This window comes from Neopsephotus bourkii, unplaced genomic scaffold, assembly GCF_033783945.1.
Source record: "Neopsephotus bourkii isolate Nb327-2 ecotype Australia unplaced genomic scaffold, CSIRO-AGI_Nbou_v1 NB_1572, whole genome shotgun sequence".
Lineage (NCBI taxonomy): Eukaryota > Metazoa > Chordata > Aves > Psittaciformes > Psittacidae > Neopsephotus > Neopsephotus bourkii.
The window spans coordinates 6,303,748-6,323,799 of NW_026902048.1; the positions used below are offsets into that span (position 1 = coordinate 6,303,748).

The 20,052-nt window shown below is 41.4% G+C and overlaps 1 protein-coding gene across 2 annotated transcripts in view; it reads left to right on the forward strand.

The window, feature by feature from the left end:
- AGBL1 (AGBL carboxypeptidase 1) overlaps window positions 1-20,052 on the forward strand; it is a 285,185-nt gene that overhangs the window by 83,224 nt on the left and 181,909 nt on the right. For both annotated transcript variants that reach the window (XM_061371321.1, XM_061371322.1), the window contains one exon: window positions 370-523. In XM_061371321.1, the coding sequence (XP_061227305.1) occupies window positions 370-523 (154 nt within the window). The remainder of the gene's footprint in view (window positions 1-369; window positions 524-20,052) is intronic.

The window sequence follows — 20,052 nt, forward strand, 5'->3', positions numbered from 1 at the left end:
GCTCTCTTTTGGGCTTTATGTGTGCATGGAAATTCCTTTCTGCTAGGAACTGTTTAGGTAAAATCATAGAATGGTTTGGGCTGGAAGGGCCTGTTGAAGTTCATCTAGTCCAAGCCACTGCAACAAGCAGGGACATCTTCAATGAGTAAATAGCCCTGTGCATCTTCAGTGAACTGGGATATATTCTGAATGGCTGGTGCATATCTGTGAGGTGTAAAAAGTGATGATATAAACTGGCAGAAGAGAGAAGCTGGGAAGTTAGCAAGAGTGAAATTAGTACCCATAATAATACACAGCTAATGGAATCAGATTTTATAGACTGTGAACTTATTTATAAAGCTGCTTCCTCACTTCTTCCTTGCTTCTCAGTCCCATCTTGATATCCTGGAACGGAGCAGGAACCCCAAGAAGGTTTACTGGAGGCAGCAGACGCTCTGCCAGACGCTAGGAGGAAATCTATGCCCGTTGCTCACAATCACTGCCATGCCAGAATCTAAAAAAAGAGACGACTTGGAGCAGTTCTGTAAGTAGCCAAATGAAGCATTAAAAAAGGTGCTGGTGAGCTGTGGTCACACCAGGAGTGACAATGACATCCTGTTTTGTGAATATGGTGATTTTCTTGCCTTTCTCATTTTGGAAAAAGAAATATAAATATGGGGCACAGCCAATCACAATGTGCTTTTAAGTTACAGATTTACAAGGGGGAGGGAGGAGAGCTGATACCATTTTTTACTTTGAATTTTTCTTTCATGATCTGAAACAAAGTTCAATGCCAAATATCTCCAACAGCAAGAAACACTGTTCAAGTAACCAAGTAACCAATCCAACAAGAATCTGGTAGTTTTTGGTGGTGGTGCTTTTTGTGTGTGTATATCCTCCACATTGAAATGATTTGGATATAAGGAGGAAATTATTTCCTGTAAGGGTGGTGAGGCACTGGAATGGGTTGCCCAGGGAGGTTGTGAATGCTCCATCCCTGGCGGTGTTCAAGGCCAGGTTGGACAAGGCCTTGGGTGAGATGGTTTAGTGTGAGGTGTCCCTGCCCATGGCAGGGGGGTTGGAACTTGGTGATCTTAAGGTCCTTTCCAACCCTAACTATTCTGTGATTCTGTGATATATTTTGAGGTCTCAAACTTGCAAAATACACTCAACCTCACCCCTCTTTCCCAGTTGTGGACAACAGTTAAAGTGTTCTGATGAAATTCCAGCTCTTCCAACATGCCAGTAGACCTATCTGGACACCATACAGCTTCTTGCATTTGGTCCCAGTACTAACTGATGATGTACTATCTGATGGTAAACATTATAACTGCTATATTCTATGTAGAGGTGGATGTTTGCCACTGTGAAAGTCAAAGACTTAGACCTTCAGTGGCCTTGATTAACGAGATTAAGATATGCAAGTTGTATTCAGCAGCAAGTGATAATATGCTGGTTAGCATTGTATTGCTTAGCTTTGATTTGAGAGCCTAAATAGCTGCTTATATGTAGGTTGGCTTTCTTATGTCAGTAATAGGCATAAACTGATTTATTTAATATATTTTTTATCTCTGCTTTTCACACATCCATAACACAAGTTAAAAACTTTGCAGGCATGTGGAAATTTAAATTATCTTAATATCTTTTTGGATGTTAAAAGACTACATATCATTACCTCACTGAGATATTAGGCTAGAAGTATCCAAAGGGATTCTGTGTTATGAACCACGCTTCCCACTAAAGCATTCTCTTTCCAGGGGTATGTGGTGATATGTGAATAGGAGTCCTCATAAAGTCCATGCTACATAAAGGAAGCTCAAACACTGGAGAAAATTATTGCTCTCTTTCCTGGTTCAGGTTTAGAGTACAGTGCAGTTATGCCGACATTACAGTGCAATCTTCCTGATCTCATACATTTTTATTATAATAATTTTATTATAAATTGAGCATTTACCCTGAATTAGCACATTTCTGAGCTGGAATGTGCTTTTCTAAGTTGAAATCTTAAAGCCAAATTGCCCATTACACATGGACATTCATAAGGTGCATGCACATAGCTTTAATGGTGGGGACTGGAGGCCCTGTCACAGAGAAAATCAGATTGTAGTGTTACAGTTATACAATTATTAGCATTACTTACACTACAGTAGCACGTACAACACATGAATAGGGGATTTGGCTGTGGTGGGTGCTGTCTATGCCTGACATGAAGAGATCATTCCTGCCCTTTAGCGCTTCTGTTCCATGATAATGAAGATATAGAACAGAAAACCAGTGGGTGGGAGCTGTGGTTATATAAAGAAGCCTTTGGCACGCTGCAGGTGATCACCTGGCTAGATGGTAGCTGTCGACAGTAATTTTTAAACCTCATGGCAGAAAAGCATCATAGAGCAGCTGAAAGTAAGTTGGAGTACTTTATTTGAGGATTGCAGCCATCCGTAAGAGACGTGCAGTGAACAAGCTTTTCTGCCCAAGTGAGTATGCCTTCCCAATGAAGGTACAAAGCAAAAGCTAAGCTAATGTTTGAATGTACCAGAGCAAGGACTTAGAGTGGGTCAGCAATATGATGAGTGAATGCACTAAACATCGAAATTAAGCACCTTTGGCTTTGAAAGGATTTTCTGAAAGGTACGTTTTGTCATAGGAAATCAAAGCAACATCCCCAGGTCTGCAGTCATGCAGATACAGTGATCAGGATGAAAAAAACACAAGCCTGTACCAATGGAACTAAAGCAAGAACAGTTAAGCATGTTTTCACCATTGGCACCAGGGACAAGAGGAAAACATAATTTCATATGCTTATAATATGCTAGATTTTCTGCCATCTACAGTCCTTGGGGCTAGCCCTGAACTGAAAGCTTACTGCACCAGGCATGGTACAGAATGGCAGGATGCCCTCTGTGTATGCAGGATGTACAGTCCATACTCAAGGCATTGAGAGGCACAGATGCTGAAATGAGGATCACAAGGAAATGACAACACAGTACTGAGGAGGTCAATAATACCCCCAGAGTCACACTTCTTTTAAGGAGTATCGAAATATAAATGTGACTATATTAGAAGGTGCTGTCAGTGTCTGGAACACTGTATTCTCAGAGTGTATCAAGAATGCATCTTCAGTGTTAAAAGACAGTCTGGCAGGTTTTCCAAGGTCATTAACCCATGAAGACAAGCCTTATTCAGCACAGGTTTGCTGAAAGAGTCATAAAGGACCTGTGAACAATTTGGACAGATACTTGTTTCAAAAGCCTCAGGCTATTGTAAGATTCAGCATCTGGGTTCAAATCCTAGTTATGTGGCTGAAGTCATCTTTATTTTTGAGAGAAAGAAATACCTCTTGGTTTATGATATTATATGCATTCAGTGGGAGCCTAGTAGTTCTAACTGAAATGCTATGAAATCATGTGCCACTGAACAACTCTTTTGAAGCTTTGCAATGCAATGTGATTAAGGACTTCCTAGATCTATTCATGAACCAACTGAGCACAATGAAAACCCAGTTGGCTGAACTGAAATAGAAACTGGGGGGAAAGACAGTGTTAAGGCAACACAGTTTCTTTCCAGTCTCAAAGACTATAAAAGTAAACACCAATACTCTTAGGTGATGAAAATATTTGTTGTTCTCTCAAGTGGAAGAACAACAAGGCAGCATAGCATGTTTCATGCTGTGGGGATGCCTCTAGGCAAATCTAAATAATCACGTCTGTGCTTATGTTGTTTAAGCAGCTTGGATAACTATGGCTTTTGGGGGATGTACTTAGCCTAATTTGTGCTGCTTTGTGGGGCTTTGATCAGCAGTTACTTCTCAGTTTCCTTGTTTTGTACGACATGCCCTTCCCTCTCTGAAGTAGTTTGGCTGATGGAAAAACCTATTTGTCAATATTTACCATTCTAAAAACTTAAAAGCAACAAGTTTGGTCCCTTCATATTTAACTCTGGGGGCAAAAAAACTCACTCTTAATAGTAACTGCCACTGGTTTGTATAGTGTCCATGCACACATAGCTCAGCTTGAGAAGTGGTGCGGAGCAGCAGCACTGGGGAACGTGGCACATGGGTAATGAATAGAAATTGATAGCCCTTGTTGTCTCCTTCTGGTTGTGGCCAGTTTACAGTTTTTATGAGCCACAGTAATTTTGCTTTCCAATCACATTTGTTATTTCTCCTTTGTACGTTTGTTAATCTGTACCTTGAGAGGTTCTTTTCAATAACACCACTGGCGCAGGTAAAACGGAAAGCTTGCCAGGACTTTGTAGCTGTTGCACATGATCATATTTAAACACTCTAAATCCTTCTCCAGTACAGACACGTGGGGAGTAGGAAACATCATTGATGAAGAGGTCCTGAGGGGGTGAGGAGTGTTGGGGGGATGGAGTTACCAGCCCCAGTGGGAGTGCAGTAGGAAGGAGCTACTGTGGTACTGGAGGAGCTGATAGGGTGGGAGTGGCGCAGGGACAGTGAGGGCATGGCATCCTCTTTGTCAACCTTACTTTATTTCCCTTGTTCAACTCTTTTGGATGGGTCTTGTCAGGCTTTTGATTAATGTGGCCCTTGGATGGTTGAATTTGTCTAAGTTAAATTTATTAATGTGTGCCTTGTTAATAGGAGGCACAAGCCATGTGCACTCGCAGGCACTGCACATTCACCGCATACTGAAGGGAAGAAAAATGGGCTGCTGTTTGCCTTCATTACACCTTGTTTATATGAGGCTTTGATATTCACTTTAGGCTCCTTTCTCCCACCCCTTTATGTGATGGTCGTGTACTGAAGGACTTTTATTAAATGTTCAGTTCTTAAACTGATATGAAGAAGTGAGCCAAGAACTTTCTCACTCCCTGTGCTTTGCATCTCAAACAACAGCTCAGTTACAAACAGCACAGCTTTCAGTTATGCTTGATCAATGTCTCTGGATGTCCAAAGACTGCAACAGAAACTGATGCTGGTCAGAGGTCCCTGCTGGGCTTTGAAGCTCCACAGACTTGTACTGATAGAAATTGAGAGGGTCTCTCTTGATCTTTTTATTGTGTTTTAATCTTGCCCTTCCTGCCCTCACTTGAAGACTGAGCACCCAGCAAGAAGGGATGTCTTCACCACTCACTCAAACTGCTGTATCCCCCATAGTCTTGTGATAAAACCCTTAGTTTTCTATTCTGACTACGGAGGAAACACCAATGATGAGACAAAGGGACTGGATTTTTTGGCATCCTCTTTTATCTTCTTTACTGTGTTCCTCTTTCCCTCCTTATTCCTTTCGACAGAGTTAGACTCTGCAGATTAGAACTTCCATGTCTAGGCAGACATTTATTCTTTAGTGACTTTGCTCCTGGCTATGTTAGGTCCATCCTTAGACCTTGCCTGATAAAAGTTAAAGGGACTTTCAGAGGGAGAGAAACTTCTCACATCTTTCAGAGCATTCTCAAATACAGAAATGGTGAGAATGATAAAGCCTTCAATCTTGGTGCCAACAACCTGCTCAATGAAGTTAATAGGTGCTTGCAGATCTCTCATTTTCTAGGGTTTGCCATGCACAGCCCAATGAAGGCAGTATTAACAGCATGAATGTGTTCCCAGTAATAGTTTGCAAACCCTTAATTAACAGTGTTATGCCTGTAAACGTGCAGTGTGTAGCTACTGCTAGATTCCCTGACAGACAGCTGACTGCAAGCTGCAGGATACCGTTCTAAGTGATAGAGCAAATGGACAGGTTAACTGTTCAAGTGTAAGTAAAAGGTATAAACACTCATACACAGGCAAGGATACAACTGTCCTACAGTTAAGAAAGTAGAGGACACTGATATGTTGCTAATGTTAACAGAGTGATGGAATTAAAACCTCCAAATGGAAAATGGCTGATCAGACAAGAAGAGTTTGCACTGTGCTGTTTTGAGCTTGCCATATGGGTGTTCCTCATGAGTTGGGGTGGGTTAGCTTCACCTTTAGTTAGAGAAGGGAAAGCACAGGTCATCTCTGAAGTGATGCAGAGTAGGTGTCATTCTGGTTGGTGTTAATAGACTGAAACAGTCCCAAAGGAGTTCCTTGCAGGAATGAAGAATTCAAGGGGTGCAGTGCACTGCATCAGCTGACATCTGCCAGCAGTGCTGCATCCTCAGCTGAAGAGATGAGCATCATATATTGCTGTTCAGGGTAAATCCTGCATTCACTGAGGACAGCGTCAGTCTACAGAGTGGGGTGGGACGATCACTGTTTGTGGTTCCACAAAGAAAGTATTTGCAAAGCTCTCCTCAAGGCTGGTTATATTGTTGTGATTCCCATTGATATTACTGATTATGTGGTGTGTGTTATGAGTATTTCCCCAAGTTGACACACCTGATGAGTGTCCTTTCAGCAATGTGTAGCATTACAGACATGAATCATGGGGTTTAAAGTTAAACCTAAATGTCCCAGCTAATGAGCAGCAGTGGTGAGGGAAATAAGAATGACACTATCCAATGGATTTAGATCCGTAATAGCTGTCACTTTGTGTTGCTCTTCTGTCATCACATTCCTCTTCATGCAAGGCTGCAGAAGCCGTTATGAATATGATCATAAAGAGGTAATGCACCTGCTTGTCTTAAATGTAGTTTTTTTGGGGAGTTGAAACACATTTTCTGTTTAAGTCTAAACATGTTTCTAAAGATGGAAAAAGTAATGTTTTTGGGATAGGTATGGCAGGATGCTTGTGCCCTTTGAATTTTCAAATGCTCCTGGAACTAGAAAGAGGGATAAAGTGAGACTAATGAGGTCTGTTTATTTGGTCTCATGTTAAGCCTGCAGAATCAAAAAGACATAGTTCCTGGGAGAAACAGTCTAACATTTCTCAATTTGCTTCTAAGAGCTACTTACATCGTTGTTTAGCAACTTTGATCTTTTCTCAGAAACAAGCCCTTTACCTTTAAATATAATTTGCAGCAAAGACCAATTCCTGAGCAGAGAACAGCAGAGGATGTGAATTGGAGGATACTGGATATTTATGCAAGATACTGGGAAATAATTATCATACGGAAAATGTACACAGTTTAGCTAACCATATTGAATAAATCAATATGATTCAAACAACTTAGTGCTCCAATCAGCTTAAAGTCATTAAAAGTAATTCAGGCCTCGATAATTGATTAATAATGCATGATAGTTTATGAATTATTGACTCCAAGTTATTATAACTGTGCCTGCTCCCTCCGTCCAACCAGTGTTGCATGTTAATTAAGAAAGGTTCAAACTTTCTCTTCTTTTTTCAAAGCTGGAGATGACATATCTTCTGGTGAAAGAGGGATCAAATTAGATCAACGCCTTATTGGAGTTAGTCCGCCCCAAAGGAAAATGCACTCTTTCAAGGAAGCTCTCATTTAATAATGTTGAAGTGGGGAGGCAGAATGACCTGCTTTGATTGGTAATGATCTTTCAAGCAGCCAGAAGAAATGCCTGTAGCAATTCAGCTGGATTGCTAACCTGGCATTGTGCTGGTTGGAAATGGCTCACAACAGCAAGCGCATCTGTTGTTCTTCCACTGGTGTGGCAATGCTACACCCCTTCCAGCACAGATGTACACAGCATTACAGCCAATGCTGCCGAACCCTTAGGTCACATTTGTATGCCAAATATAGAGCAATCCAGCTCCACATATTTGTCTGGATGCTGAGTGGTTTCTGTGAAAAGGACTGATAGGTTTTTATAAAAAAAGCATTACTACACTGCAAGTGTCATACAAGAAGAAAGAACCACTGCTGATATTGATGAAAGTCTGAGGAGAGAAACCAAGAACTGAAGAAAGCTTCTGCTCCTCAGATGCCCCCTCATTAGACTGCACTTCCACTGGATGTGAACAAAGGATGTTGTTTCAGATTGTTTTTTTCTAGCTACCTAGGTACTTACAGTGTTCCGAATTGAGATCTTATGCAGAAAGAGTCCACTAGCATTACGTTTCCTTAAAATACTCCATTTACAGAGCCTGTTCTGCTTTTTTCCTTTAATCTCTTGTTTCTCTCTACTCCTTACTTGTGATTATAGTCACAAGTGAACAGATTTTAGTGTGTATAGAAATTGAACGGGATGATTATAGCAAACTGTGGAGAAAAACATCTTTTGCTTTATTCTTGCATGTGCAATAGTGAGTTTTGTATCTGTGTATTCCCTCAAACTGATGATTTGTTCTTAATTTGCAGTGCTGCTAGGCAGAGGTGCTGGTTCCTCTTTTGCTTTGTACCAAACACTGTGGTTTTGGTGACAGGAAGTGTCAGCTGTTGTGAAAACTGTGATCTTGTTTTAATGCAGTAGTGAAGAGAGACTGAATAAAACTGTCATGTATTCTACAGTGCTAAATAATTACAGAATTGAGAATAGGATTTTTTTCCCTGCATCAGTAGGCAGTTTATCGAGCATCTGAAACCAAAGCAATGATCTCCAGATATGCAACACTTGATGGTGTAAATTTCTCAAGATTGTATTTTGATTTCAAACATCTCTGTTTTGTTTCTTATCCCAGTCACAACTGTGTGGCAGCCCACTGCAAAAAGAGCAGGCAAATTTCTGCTAAACTATGCTCCTCTTTGAATATCCAGTCTACTGCCATAAAGGTGGATTCTGGTTGGATAGAACATAAAATCTGAGACACGTGGCTGTCTGCAGACCCGAGGCCAGTATTTTTCATGATGGATCTCCCAGCACTTGGTGGAACTGACTCAGCCAGCACAGTTTTGACACTCTGGTCAGCCTTCTGCGAGCTTGGCAAAATGCATATTAAGATACTGAATCCCAGTAGTTAAAGCAGGAAGCAATGCACAGAAAGCACTCAGTAAGGATGCTAAAACCAGGTGTTGAAGCATAGGAAGCCACAGTGGGTTTTGCGAAGGGAGCGGGTAAATGTCAGGGCAATCTCTCTTTCTCTCCCTTTCCCTTATGCACCATGCTAGCAGAACAGCCATCTGAAGCAAGATAATCCATACTGCAGCAGCAGCTCCTCATTCATCTGTAGTTTTCTTCCTTTTTTTTCTTTTTTAATAACCTTCTTTCTGAAATTTGGAGATTTGTTCTAAGCCCTCATCTTTTTAGGGGATAGTGCTGCTGAATCGTGTGCTGTTTCTTCAGCACTTGTTCTGTTACCTTTCCTTCTTTGAATTATATGAGTCTTATCTTTGTCCCGAGAGACTCATAACCTTTGCATGCCCTTTCCAGAGAAGACCTATTCTGATTACTAGCAGCATTTTCTGGACTATAAACTAGCAGTGTCTTCTTGGTTGGTATAGATTTGGGCTTAGAACATCGGTAGTGCTTAGCACTGGCCATGCTCCAGTCTTCCAGAGTATCAGAGCCCTTTCTGATAAGCTTAATGATAAACTGGTGCATGTCTTAGTTGTGGTTATTTTCACTTGTGATTGGATTGTCAAGTGCCTCAGAAGTGCCTTCTCACAGGAGAGTGGTACTACTTGTATTCTTGTTATAAGGCATTTAAAATTACAACTATTCCTGAAAATGGTTATATATATTTTTTATATTGCTTTGGAACTTTATAGCCACCTGCTTTGGAACATGCCTGTCTCACAGCACCCCAGTGCCCAGCCTCAATGCAGTGGAGTTATAAGCTTCTGTGGGAGCAACAGATTGCCCAGATTCTTGCCTTAACAGAAGGGGGAAATAAGTAATTAATTTTCTCTCCCTTAGGTGGAAACAATTTGGGAGAAACTTGCAGATGCTGTGCTTCCAATGGCCAATCTGTGTGTCTGGGTGAGGTATTGAAATACAGACCCATGGAGACCCAGGCAGCTTTTACTCCCTCAAATGGTGAACAGCATTGAACTGCTACTAGATTTTCATTATCAGCTTCAAATCTTGGCATGAACCTTCCCCTCCCTGTATTTCAGTGAGCTGCACACTTCCCAAGCCTGACCATAAATTCCAGTCACACACTGTCCTGTGGGGCATACGCTAAAAGGTCAATGTGGTACTGTATAAATTAGCCAGAAAGGCATTTGAATTGAGTTAAATCTGTTCTCAATGTGACAGAGATGGGCTCTGTGAGGGAAGATGTAATTTTAGGGTCAGATTGGCTGTGGAGACTGAATATTGTTATGAGCAATGTGCTTACTAAAGGGTGAAGAATTAATGCTTGTGCCTCCAGGAAAAAAAGCAGAGGGAAGGAAGGGGCTTCTTCCAGTGGGTCACAATACTGCCCAATTGGCCAAGTCTCTCACTGCCCAGGTTATTGTTTTCCATGGATTAGAAGGTCTGGAGCACCTGCTGGTGCAGGGTGTGAAGTGGGTTGGGCCTAAAGGTAGTTGGGTTTGCCCCTCACACCTGTGTTAAATCTTGATAGGCATCATCAGTTACTCCTGGTTAGCACAGCTGTGGTTGTGGATGGTGGGGCAGTCTGCGTCCACCCATCCTCCTTGAATAAAAGGCCAGTAAGAATGTCTCTGTGGCCTCAGAGATAGGAACCTGCTCTAAGGTAAGAAACTGGAGTTTTGCAACAGTAGATATGCTGCTTGTGTGTGATTTTTGTTTGCTTTATTCCCGTCTTCTCTGCCCTATGTGCTCTTTGTAAGGCAATGAAGAAGTGCTCCTCTAAGAAGAGGCAATTAGCTGCTGGGCTGTCCCAGCGACCTGCTGTTCTCCTTTCTGCTTGGTTGTTCCTCCTCATTGGTAACTACTAGGCAAGCTGTGGTTGGGGAGTAAGGGGCAGGACATCTGGCAGGTTTGCCTTATGAAAGAGTATTCTATAGCTGGAAAGCTCACAGAGCGTGGCATGTGTACCAGCTGCTGTCAGACCTAAACAATTGCCCTTGCTGTTACAGACAGCAGTTTTTGTCTTTGGTTCAATATTTTTTTTCCCTTTTGGAACAGAAAGGCTGTGCTTTTCCATGAACTGAGCTAGATACACATTGCCTTCTGATGCTCTCTATTTTGGACTTGTATTGGCAGTAAGAGTGGGTAAAAAGTGGGCTTTGCCACTCTTAGCAAACCATTACTAGTTTTAGTTTGGGAACTCAACCTCTGGATGGCTCAGGGTAAAATGGGCAGGTTGTGATAAAGAATTCCTAGGGCTGTGACAGAAAACAGACTACATAACAAGGAAGCCTGCTACTTTTAGGTGTTTTCCCATGATTCTGCAAATCTTGTGTTTCTCACTCCGACAATAGGTTTTTGCTATGCAAAGGCAAACCCTTCCTCAATACACAGAACTAACAGACTGTTGGGAAACAGTGTGGGTGGCGATATAACTTTCATGTTGTTTTCATCTTTGCCATTCTAAAATTGGGAAGTTTCTTGGTGCTTTTAAATCCTGGCTGACTGGTTTGCAGAGACTGTGTATTGTGGCTCCCTTTAAAATAGAAAAGTCATTCACCTGATACCTCAAGGCTTTGAAAACTTTCTGGAAGACAGGGATCCAATTTCTGCATTTAATGTTCCGAGCTATGCATTTGTGTCTGACAAAGGCTGACCTAGCTAGTCATGTATTACAAATGATCAGTTATTTGGATTGTATGGAACAGCTTTACTGCATGTTTGCCAGAGCTGCAAGCATATAGCTTGTTCAGCTACTCTGCCCACATCCGCATGAGGGGGTTTATACTCATGTGAAACGTAGCAAATGGTATTTTTTTGTGCTGATCCTAGTATTAACCTATCTGAGAGCATTAGTGAGCAAAGAGGCATCTTTACAATACTTTTGTGCTTTTGTTTTTCTCCTGGTTTTGTATCTGTAATTCTGAATACCTTCTAATTCCCACCTGTAGGTTGATTTTGCTGATAGGGTCTGCTTATATTGCTGCTCTGAGTTTGATCAGATGAAGGATCCATTGCTATGGATCAGCCAATCTCATATCAGTAAAATACAGCAATATATTGAAACTAGCAGTTTGCAGACAGGCTGGCACTTCTTGTTGCTTAAAACTGATGATCTGTAAACAAGTATTTGTGACTAATGAGCTGCAATTATACAGCAATATTAAAGTGAAATAGGACTAAAAATACCCCATAACGATTTTTAAAATACTGTTTTGTTAATGAGAAGATTTGTCCATCTCTACATCAAAGAGAACCTTGTGAGCTCCCTGAGCTTACCCACCTGTTTCTAATGCAGAAATAGAAATGGCTAAGAAACAAGCAGAGACAGCTGCTATGTTCCGACTGCAAATGTGCTGATAAGATCAACTAGCTGGAGAGTGACATGGTAGAGACTGCAAAGTGCACCTGTGTTCACAGACAGCTAAACTGGGACTTCTGTATCAGTTCAGGGTGTTTATTATGTGGCTGTTACACTCAGAAAATGATATCTATCAAATCACCAGCACATTTAGGATTTAATTTGCTCTATCAATTGCAACTGTCATGCTACTTAGCTGGGGGGGGGGGGGGGGGAAGTAATTTTCCTTCCATTTTGTAATCCTTTTTACAAGCTTTTTCTCTTCTTTCTTCATTGAATTTGTTTAGTGAACTGTTTTGAAGATCTTCACTGGCTTAGCCTGGTGCTGTTTCTGTGTCTTTGAAATAGAAAAGCTAAAATAGGCTGAAATTGTTATTAAAACACGATGGGGTGGAGGTAATAAGTGAGTGAATGAAGAACCAGAGAGACCTACTGCAACATCCCATCTCCTTTCCTCATATTTCCCCTGCCACTTTCATATCTTTTCACTTCTGTGCAGTTCTGAAAGCATGATGCAATAGTGACGGATGCAGGAAGATCACAGTACTCTTCAAATGCATGTGTATGTGCTGATTTTAAGAAGGGTGGGTTGGTTTTCAGAATGAAAACAACAGCTGTGTTCTAGCATCATAGTATAGGACAATTGACAGAGAGGGATCTGCTGATGATGTTTAAGTGCATGATTCAATTAATTTTCATGGCTAATGAAAAGAGGAGGAAGTGCTTAGAAGTAATGGATTATGTAGAAATTTGCTTACTTGGGTGGTTTTGGATGGAACAGGATACTTCATGACTGTGGCTTGGGAAATGGATGTTGTGCTTCCAACTCCATGACTTGTTTGTATTTTGTCCTTGGGCAACATGTTTTTTCCTGTAAATCCCTGCCTTCTTAACTTGGATCTTGCTTGAAACATGTAGTCTGTGAAGCGTTTCAGGAGAAAATAAGGGAGATGGAATTTATTACTGTTGGCATCAGAGTGACTTTGAGAGTGATGTCTCCCAAAGGACATTTAAGTCCCACCGTGAGTACCTAACAGAAGACTGTAACTAGTGATTGAAGTGGAGATGAAGAAAAGAGGTAGATGGACGGGAGAGCAAGAAGTCCTTAAATTCTTTGTGGGTCAGGATGCACCTGCTGGAAAAATGAATAAAGGGAGGCTTTAATTGTAAAAATAAGGCCGTAGTGGATAATGCAGCAGAAACTATCTGATTTTTCCTTTGTGCTTGCTGTGCTGGATGGATTACTGAAAAATGATGTCTTAATTTTCATAGTGCTCCCTACCCCTGTGGCCTGGTGTAAAAGGTGTAGCTAGGGCCGAGCTCATTCCTTCTCATTCCTGACCAGCAGTGGACAGACTAGGCTCTAGCAAGGTTAGTGTCTCAGCTGCTTTGTCACTTCACAATGTTGCAGGTTACCCTTAACGCCACTTGGGAATTTGTATTGAGGCAGGGTAGGAAAGCGCGTTCAGTAGAGTGGGAGTTGAAGGCCATTCCTGAAATGTGGTCCTGTAAATCCTGGCCTCTGGCAGCCCAAGCTGTTTAGTTATGTTTTATGAATTGGGTCAGATCGTGTCTGTCACAGCTTCCAGATGACATACTCCTTCTGTGACAGCTTTGTCAAGCATTTTGAAAGGGCACAGAAACAACAGCTAGAGGGTCACCATGAGGCACAACTTGACACATGGGAATTGTTCTCCACAAAGAGCAACTAGCCAGAGGCAAAGGAATGAGCAAGAGACAGATGAAGGACTCTGGGGTCTCAGTGGCTGTGATGCTGCTGCTATCCCTATCCTCTCTGTGTTTAGCACTCGCTAACCATGAATGAGCAATAAAAGCATAGTGATGTGCTTATAGTCTCCTGTGCTGACATAGGTGATGGGTTTGCAAGCTATGCAGAATGCCTGTAGACAGACTTGAAACAATTATCCTGCTCATAAGTGATGATTTGCTGCTTAAATTCACATCCTTTTAATCAGAATGCTCCCAGGACTCACCTTCTAGCTTTTCAAAGGTCTTTCCCACCAGCTGGGAGATCACTTGCAATGCAGATACCATGACCTTGTTTGTCAGCCTATCAACTTGTAACTTGAAATTAGGCTTAGCCCAGATAAAATAATTGCTGTTTGCACAAAGGGTAGTGCTGGTGAGAAGTTCCCCATGAGGCCATCTAACCTGCCTCAAATGTTATCTAATAGACAGAAATCAAATAAAATAAATCAAATTAAAGCATGCAGCTAATGCATGCAAACTCTAAAATGAATTTGAATTACAACCAGACAGTGAGACTGAGGAGTTGGTTTCTTCATCCGTGAAGGAAGCATAGTAAACAGTACAGAACCCCAAAATAACTTAAGGAGATCTTTTGATTTTGAGAATCAATGGGGATGTTAAATGGCAGATGAGGGTTATCATTTGATGGAAAGTATTTTTCATTACCTCTATATTCTTGCTGTTAGAAAACATGAGTTAGGAGTCTCTTTGTATTTTGAAAACAAGGTATTAGCATAAGAAGCTTTGTTAGATACAGCAGGAAGATAAACTGTCTTTGCAGTGCTAGCCATCAGCCTGTCACAATCATGATTTACAGGGATTTTTCTTTTACTTAACTGTTTCTTTTAAAAATGTTCTGAGAGTTTACAGAGCAGAAGATGAAGTGGTAGTGAATGCTCTGAATTGTAACAGTTCTATAGGAGTGCTTCTTACAGCAAGGATGAGGGAGATGATCATACTGTGCATTATACAGGTTGTAAAGAGTGGCTGAGCTACAATGGAAGGAGTCAATGACAGCATCAACTGCAAAGTTCAAAGTTCTGCTGGGGAAATTTTGGGATGAAAAAATGCACTGGAATTGAGGAAACATGCTGTGGTTACCAGCTTCATGAAGCAAGTCTGTGTGCTGCACCTCAGAAGCTCAAACTCATTAGCAGCCACCACTCACAGAATCATTGAATGGTTTGGGTTGAAAGGGACCTTAAAGCTCATCCAGTTCCAACCTTCTGCCACAGGCAGGGACACCTTCCACTAGACAAGGTTGCTCCAGGCTGTGTCCAACCTGGCCTTGAGCACTGCCAGAGATGGGAAAGTGTTGTCTTGTTTCACGCTATTAAATTGTTTGCTTTAAAGAACCTTCTGGAGATGTTTGTGGGGTTTGAGGGCTTTTGGTTGGTTTGTGGGGTTTTGGTTGTGAGGTTTTTTTGTTTGTTTTTTTTGGGGGGTGTGTGTTAAATTGGGTATCATTTAGAAAGCTATCAAATAAAGAACAAAAATATCTCTTGGGTAAAAACTCCTACTTTTGCAATGATTCATGGGGCAGTGAGGAAAGACATCACATGTTCCACTTCTACTTGTCTTTCTTCTGGGACTGCCAAAGCTGTTCTGCAGCTGAACTCCTTTACTCATGAGAACCTTCTTCTGTGCTTTGTAGTAACTTGTGGGGGAAAAGAAGAACATTTTTCCTTCCTCCAGCCTTTCTACCGTCTTATTCCTAAGAAGAAACTGTTTTCTTCAAATGGACTAGTCGTCTTCCTAGCTTGATATTCTGCTCCCTGTAGTGACTGATCTAGGAAGCTATCATTCATTAGAAACCATGTTGCTAGCATCTGAATGGAAGAACTTACTGCCCTTAGACAGCGACTGCTTAGTCTCTTACCACGTACTGTTTGAAATTTCTGCATGTTATCTATTTTATGCAGTGGTAAGTTTTGTTCCACCTAGTTTTCTGTCAGGTATTCTGAGATTCTGATTGTGCTGTATGATCCTGACTCTTTCTTTGCCCTTAGGGTATTTCAGTAGTAGAATAGTTGGAAAATAATGAGGTATGAACTTCAAGGTTCATCTGTTATCTTCCTTGGAAAACTTATGTTCTGCTTATGGCCTAAGCAATTAACATGAGCTCTTGATATGAGGGGTTTGAACACAACATGTTAAAACACTGTGGTGTTTCTAGGGTGCTGTAAGGCAGTAGGGGAATAGAGATTAGGACCAGCAGCTAATACCAGATTTGCCACTGGTATGATTTCTGCTAACATTTCAGGGAGGGGGAAAAGATGATGTTCCATTTATCATGTTTTAGTGCTTCCCATTTGTCATCTTTTAGACATAAAGTGCTGGTATCTCCCACTCTGGTCTTTATCAAGATAAAACTTCAGGCTTCTTGTAAGAGCTAAAGTAGGCAGGAAGCTGCACAATTCAGGGGTGGCCAGTACAACAGTCTTCTAACTTAAAGACATTTCTGCATCATTCTGGTGGTAAATGCTTCCAGTTTAGTCAAACTCTGCTTCGTGTCTCTTACACAAAATATCACGTAGTATAGAAGATGAAAAATGTTGCTGCTGATGTCAAGATAGAAGATGATTGGGACAATGCCAGTTTTGCTGTCACAATGATCTGACTCAAAACCCCTTTTTATTGCTCCCTTATTCACATTCTTTTGCTTGGTTGTTTGGGAAATTCTTCCAAGAACTCGCCATCAAGACAAGATTCATTATTCAAAAGTGGGAGACATTTTTACCTTATTGATCTCTTGTCTGTGCAAAGTGAGAATTTCCTTTGGGATCAGCTCTGGGTAATGCAGTTATAAAATTTAGGATACATTTGGACAGCAATGATGTAGGAGTCAATTTAGTGATACCACAAATGAGGTGAACTTGCATAAGGTCCTTTACTGTGAAGTTGTTGGCATAGTGAAGCATTAGAAGATGTTATTCGTAGACTTGTCTGTTTTCTTTCCTCTTCCTCTGAGTTTTCCGTATGCAACATAAGGCACAAGTTAAAACTCTCATAACTTGCTTACTGCAGGAGAAATGCAGGATAATATTTTTAAGAAACATTCCCTGCCAGGATATTTCTGGAGCAATGGAGTGATAAATATCAAATCAAGTCAAGACCAAGAATTTAATTTTTCCCATCAGAGCCAATCTGTGATGCTTTTTATCTTAACAAAAATTGATATTTTATCCCTTTGATAATGAGAGGCTCTGATTGCACTTCCTTTTAATATATTTTATTTCTTACAAGTCATTCCCTGAGGAAGACCTCAAGTCAGAGGCAGAGATGGAGCTCTGTTTCTTAAAGGCACAACACATTTGATAATAAACATTGGTTTTTATTCTGTAGGTGGCATTGGGGGGGGGGGGGGTGTTAAACCTCTGTTCTGTGCAGACAGTTTATGGGTAAAAAGCTGTTTATTACAGAACTTGTCCTTCATAGAGCAGAACAGCTTAAAGGACTATACAACAGATAACTTGTTTCCCTGTTGAATTTGGACATTACTCCCAGTGGTGAACAAAACACTGATAAGTGCTTCATTTTCCATGTGCACTTTAGGGTTAACAGATCCCAGTGCAGGCCCTAAGTTGACCTCAGTCTGCTTCAGTCACAGAAAGACTGGAGAAGATACTGAGATCTTCACAAAGCTTTTTACCTTCTCTCTCCTGCCTAGATTCTCAGAAGGAGATTTTCCCAGAAAAATCAGGTTTCAGAACTGGATCCACTGAAAGCAGTAAAGAAAACAAATGCCTGTTGGGTTATTTCTGTCGCCAGCTACTGCAAGACTGTTGCGTACATAATGGCTTCTTGTGCTCTGGGCAATGTGGTTTTAATGTTAACTTCTACATCTCCACAGGGGATATTCTTCAATATAATTCACTGATATTCACCCTAAATGTTCCTATGTGAAGTTTCATCCCATTAACCCTGGCTTCACCCTAGTTTAGTACTCTAAGCAATTCCTCTTGCTGCTGTGCCTGTTCTCAACGCAATGACAGGCATAGGGTGCTACTGGGTAAAGGCTGAATCTCTCATAAGCAGGCAACAGGGGTTGGGGCATTACTCAGAGTGTGAAAGCCATTTCATCCTGGAGTGTGCCCTGGGGGTGTCCCTTCTGCAAGTGATTCCTGCTGCAGACTGTCCATCTGTCGCCCTCCATTTCTGCAGAGAAGCTATTAAATGCTGTCTGCAGAGCTGGGGACATGGCCGGAGGGCAGCTCATGCCTCCATTCACAAGTAAGATGCTCTTCCTTTTAGGTGCCAAGCCAGCTTCATCCCTTTAGGAATCGGATACTTAGAGGTCTCTCGGGCTAGGGATGAAACTAGGAAGTGAAGAGTTGTTGCTCTTACAGTGTTGAAATGTGCCTTGCAAATTAGATAGATGAGCTGTGAGTGAGTAGTGGGTATACAGAATGAAATGTAAAGGCAAGGAGAGAAAATATTGCTGTTTTGGAGCTGAAACCTTATTAAAGTCCTGTCTGTCCTATTTGGGCAAATTCTTTCTAAAGTATCGTGTGTCACCAAAATCCCATTAAACTGTCACATAAATTATCAGAGTTTCCTTTTTCCATCACTGTGGATTACCCAGGGAGATATTTTTATGACAATGGAAGCTTTTTCAGTCTGCTCCTCCTGCCTGATTTCATTTCAGATGAAATCCTTCTCTCGGAAAAGAGCCTGTGGATTTCATAGCTCTTCGCATCTCTGCACTTTGCCTGTACAGCAGTTATCCTGCAGGTCTCTACTGCACTTATCTCCATTCTGCACCTTCTTTTAGGCATGGGACAGTTTAGGGCAGTGCTGCCACTTCCCTAATCATACCAAATGAGAAGTCTGTTTTAATGGAGTTCTGCTCCAGTGTTTTCCAGTCTTCTGAGAATCCACTGACTGGTTCTTCTCTCAGGCCAGTGTTATCTTCATACAAAAAAACCCAGAAGGTGAAAGAGTCACATGGGTACCTAATTACAAAATACTTCTTTTCCACTTGACATATCTTAGAGGTCTTGCATCTCTGCAAGGCAATCTACATTTTTCCCATGCTGGCTGAAAAACACATGGATTGATGGTCAGATCGCGGCAGTACAAAATACTTGAGTATCTGAAATTGCCTGCTGCCACAGACCAAATTAAGGCTGTAATGCATGTGTTACAGAAGTAGGGGATGACAGATCCTTGCCTGCCTTTGACAGATAATCTGGAGCTCCCTATATCAGCAGGCTAGATAATGTTGGGAGGACTGTTGGAGCTTCTCATCCCATTCAAAGGATGCATACACAGAAGCTGAGAACCAGTAAACTTAAGAATAATATATGGGTTTTGGAAAATAATTCCTAATGAAAGGAGTCCTAGTAATTGTATTACTCTGATCTTAAGGTGGTAGGACTGTCATTAACTGAGCAAGACAACTTTCTGCAAGTATTTCTCATCTGTATGTGAGAAGAAGCCCAAATAATGTCAAAATATCATGATGATAAAATATTTCTGATTAGTTTCTAATTAGAAGCTAATGTTTAACGTAGTTTAAAGTGGATAGAATTAAGTAATAAACAGATAACTTACACCAAAAAGATCAAAGGAGGTAGCTGAGATTCCCTGTGGGCTGGAATAGTGATTCCAGCAGCTTTCGGAGCACAGAGGTAATTCCAGAGGACTAGACCTTGGACCAAATTTCCAGTGGGGTGGCTATAATGACCTGTGTGGCTGCAGGCCTCATACAGATGCTGACTGGGCACTGCAGCAGGGAGGTACGGTCCAGGGCTTTAGGAGTAAGGACCCAGCGAACACAGTGAGAAGGACACAGCAGTGAAGGCAGACAGGTTACTGCAGACTGGCTCAGCTGACAGACAGTAACTTGCATTTCTTTTTATGCAACATAGTCCCAGTGGACAGTGAGAACAACTGATTGCTTTCTCTCTTTATAGCAGCCTTTTGCAATCTAAAGGTTATCTCCTTCCTCTCTGCTCATCTTTCCAAGTTTAAAATCCATTTTCTCCAATTTTTCTTCCTAAGTTATGACTTCTGAACCCCTTTATCATTCATAATGACCTCTTCAGTTTTCATCCAATTGATTTTTAAACTAGGTGCTTTGGCTAAACTTGCAGTGGTAGGCTGTGCTTCTGAGAGCTCTTCAGAAGCAACTACAGGAAACATGCTGACCAACTCGAGGGCTGTG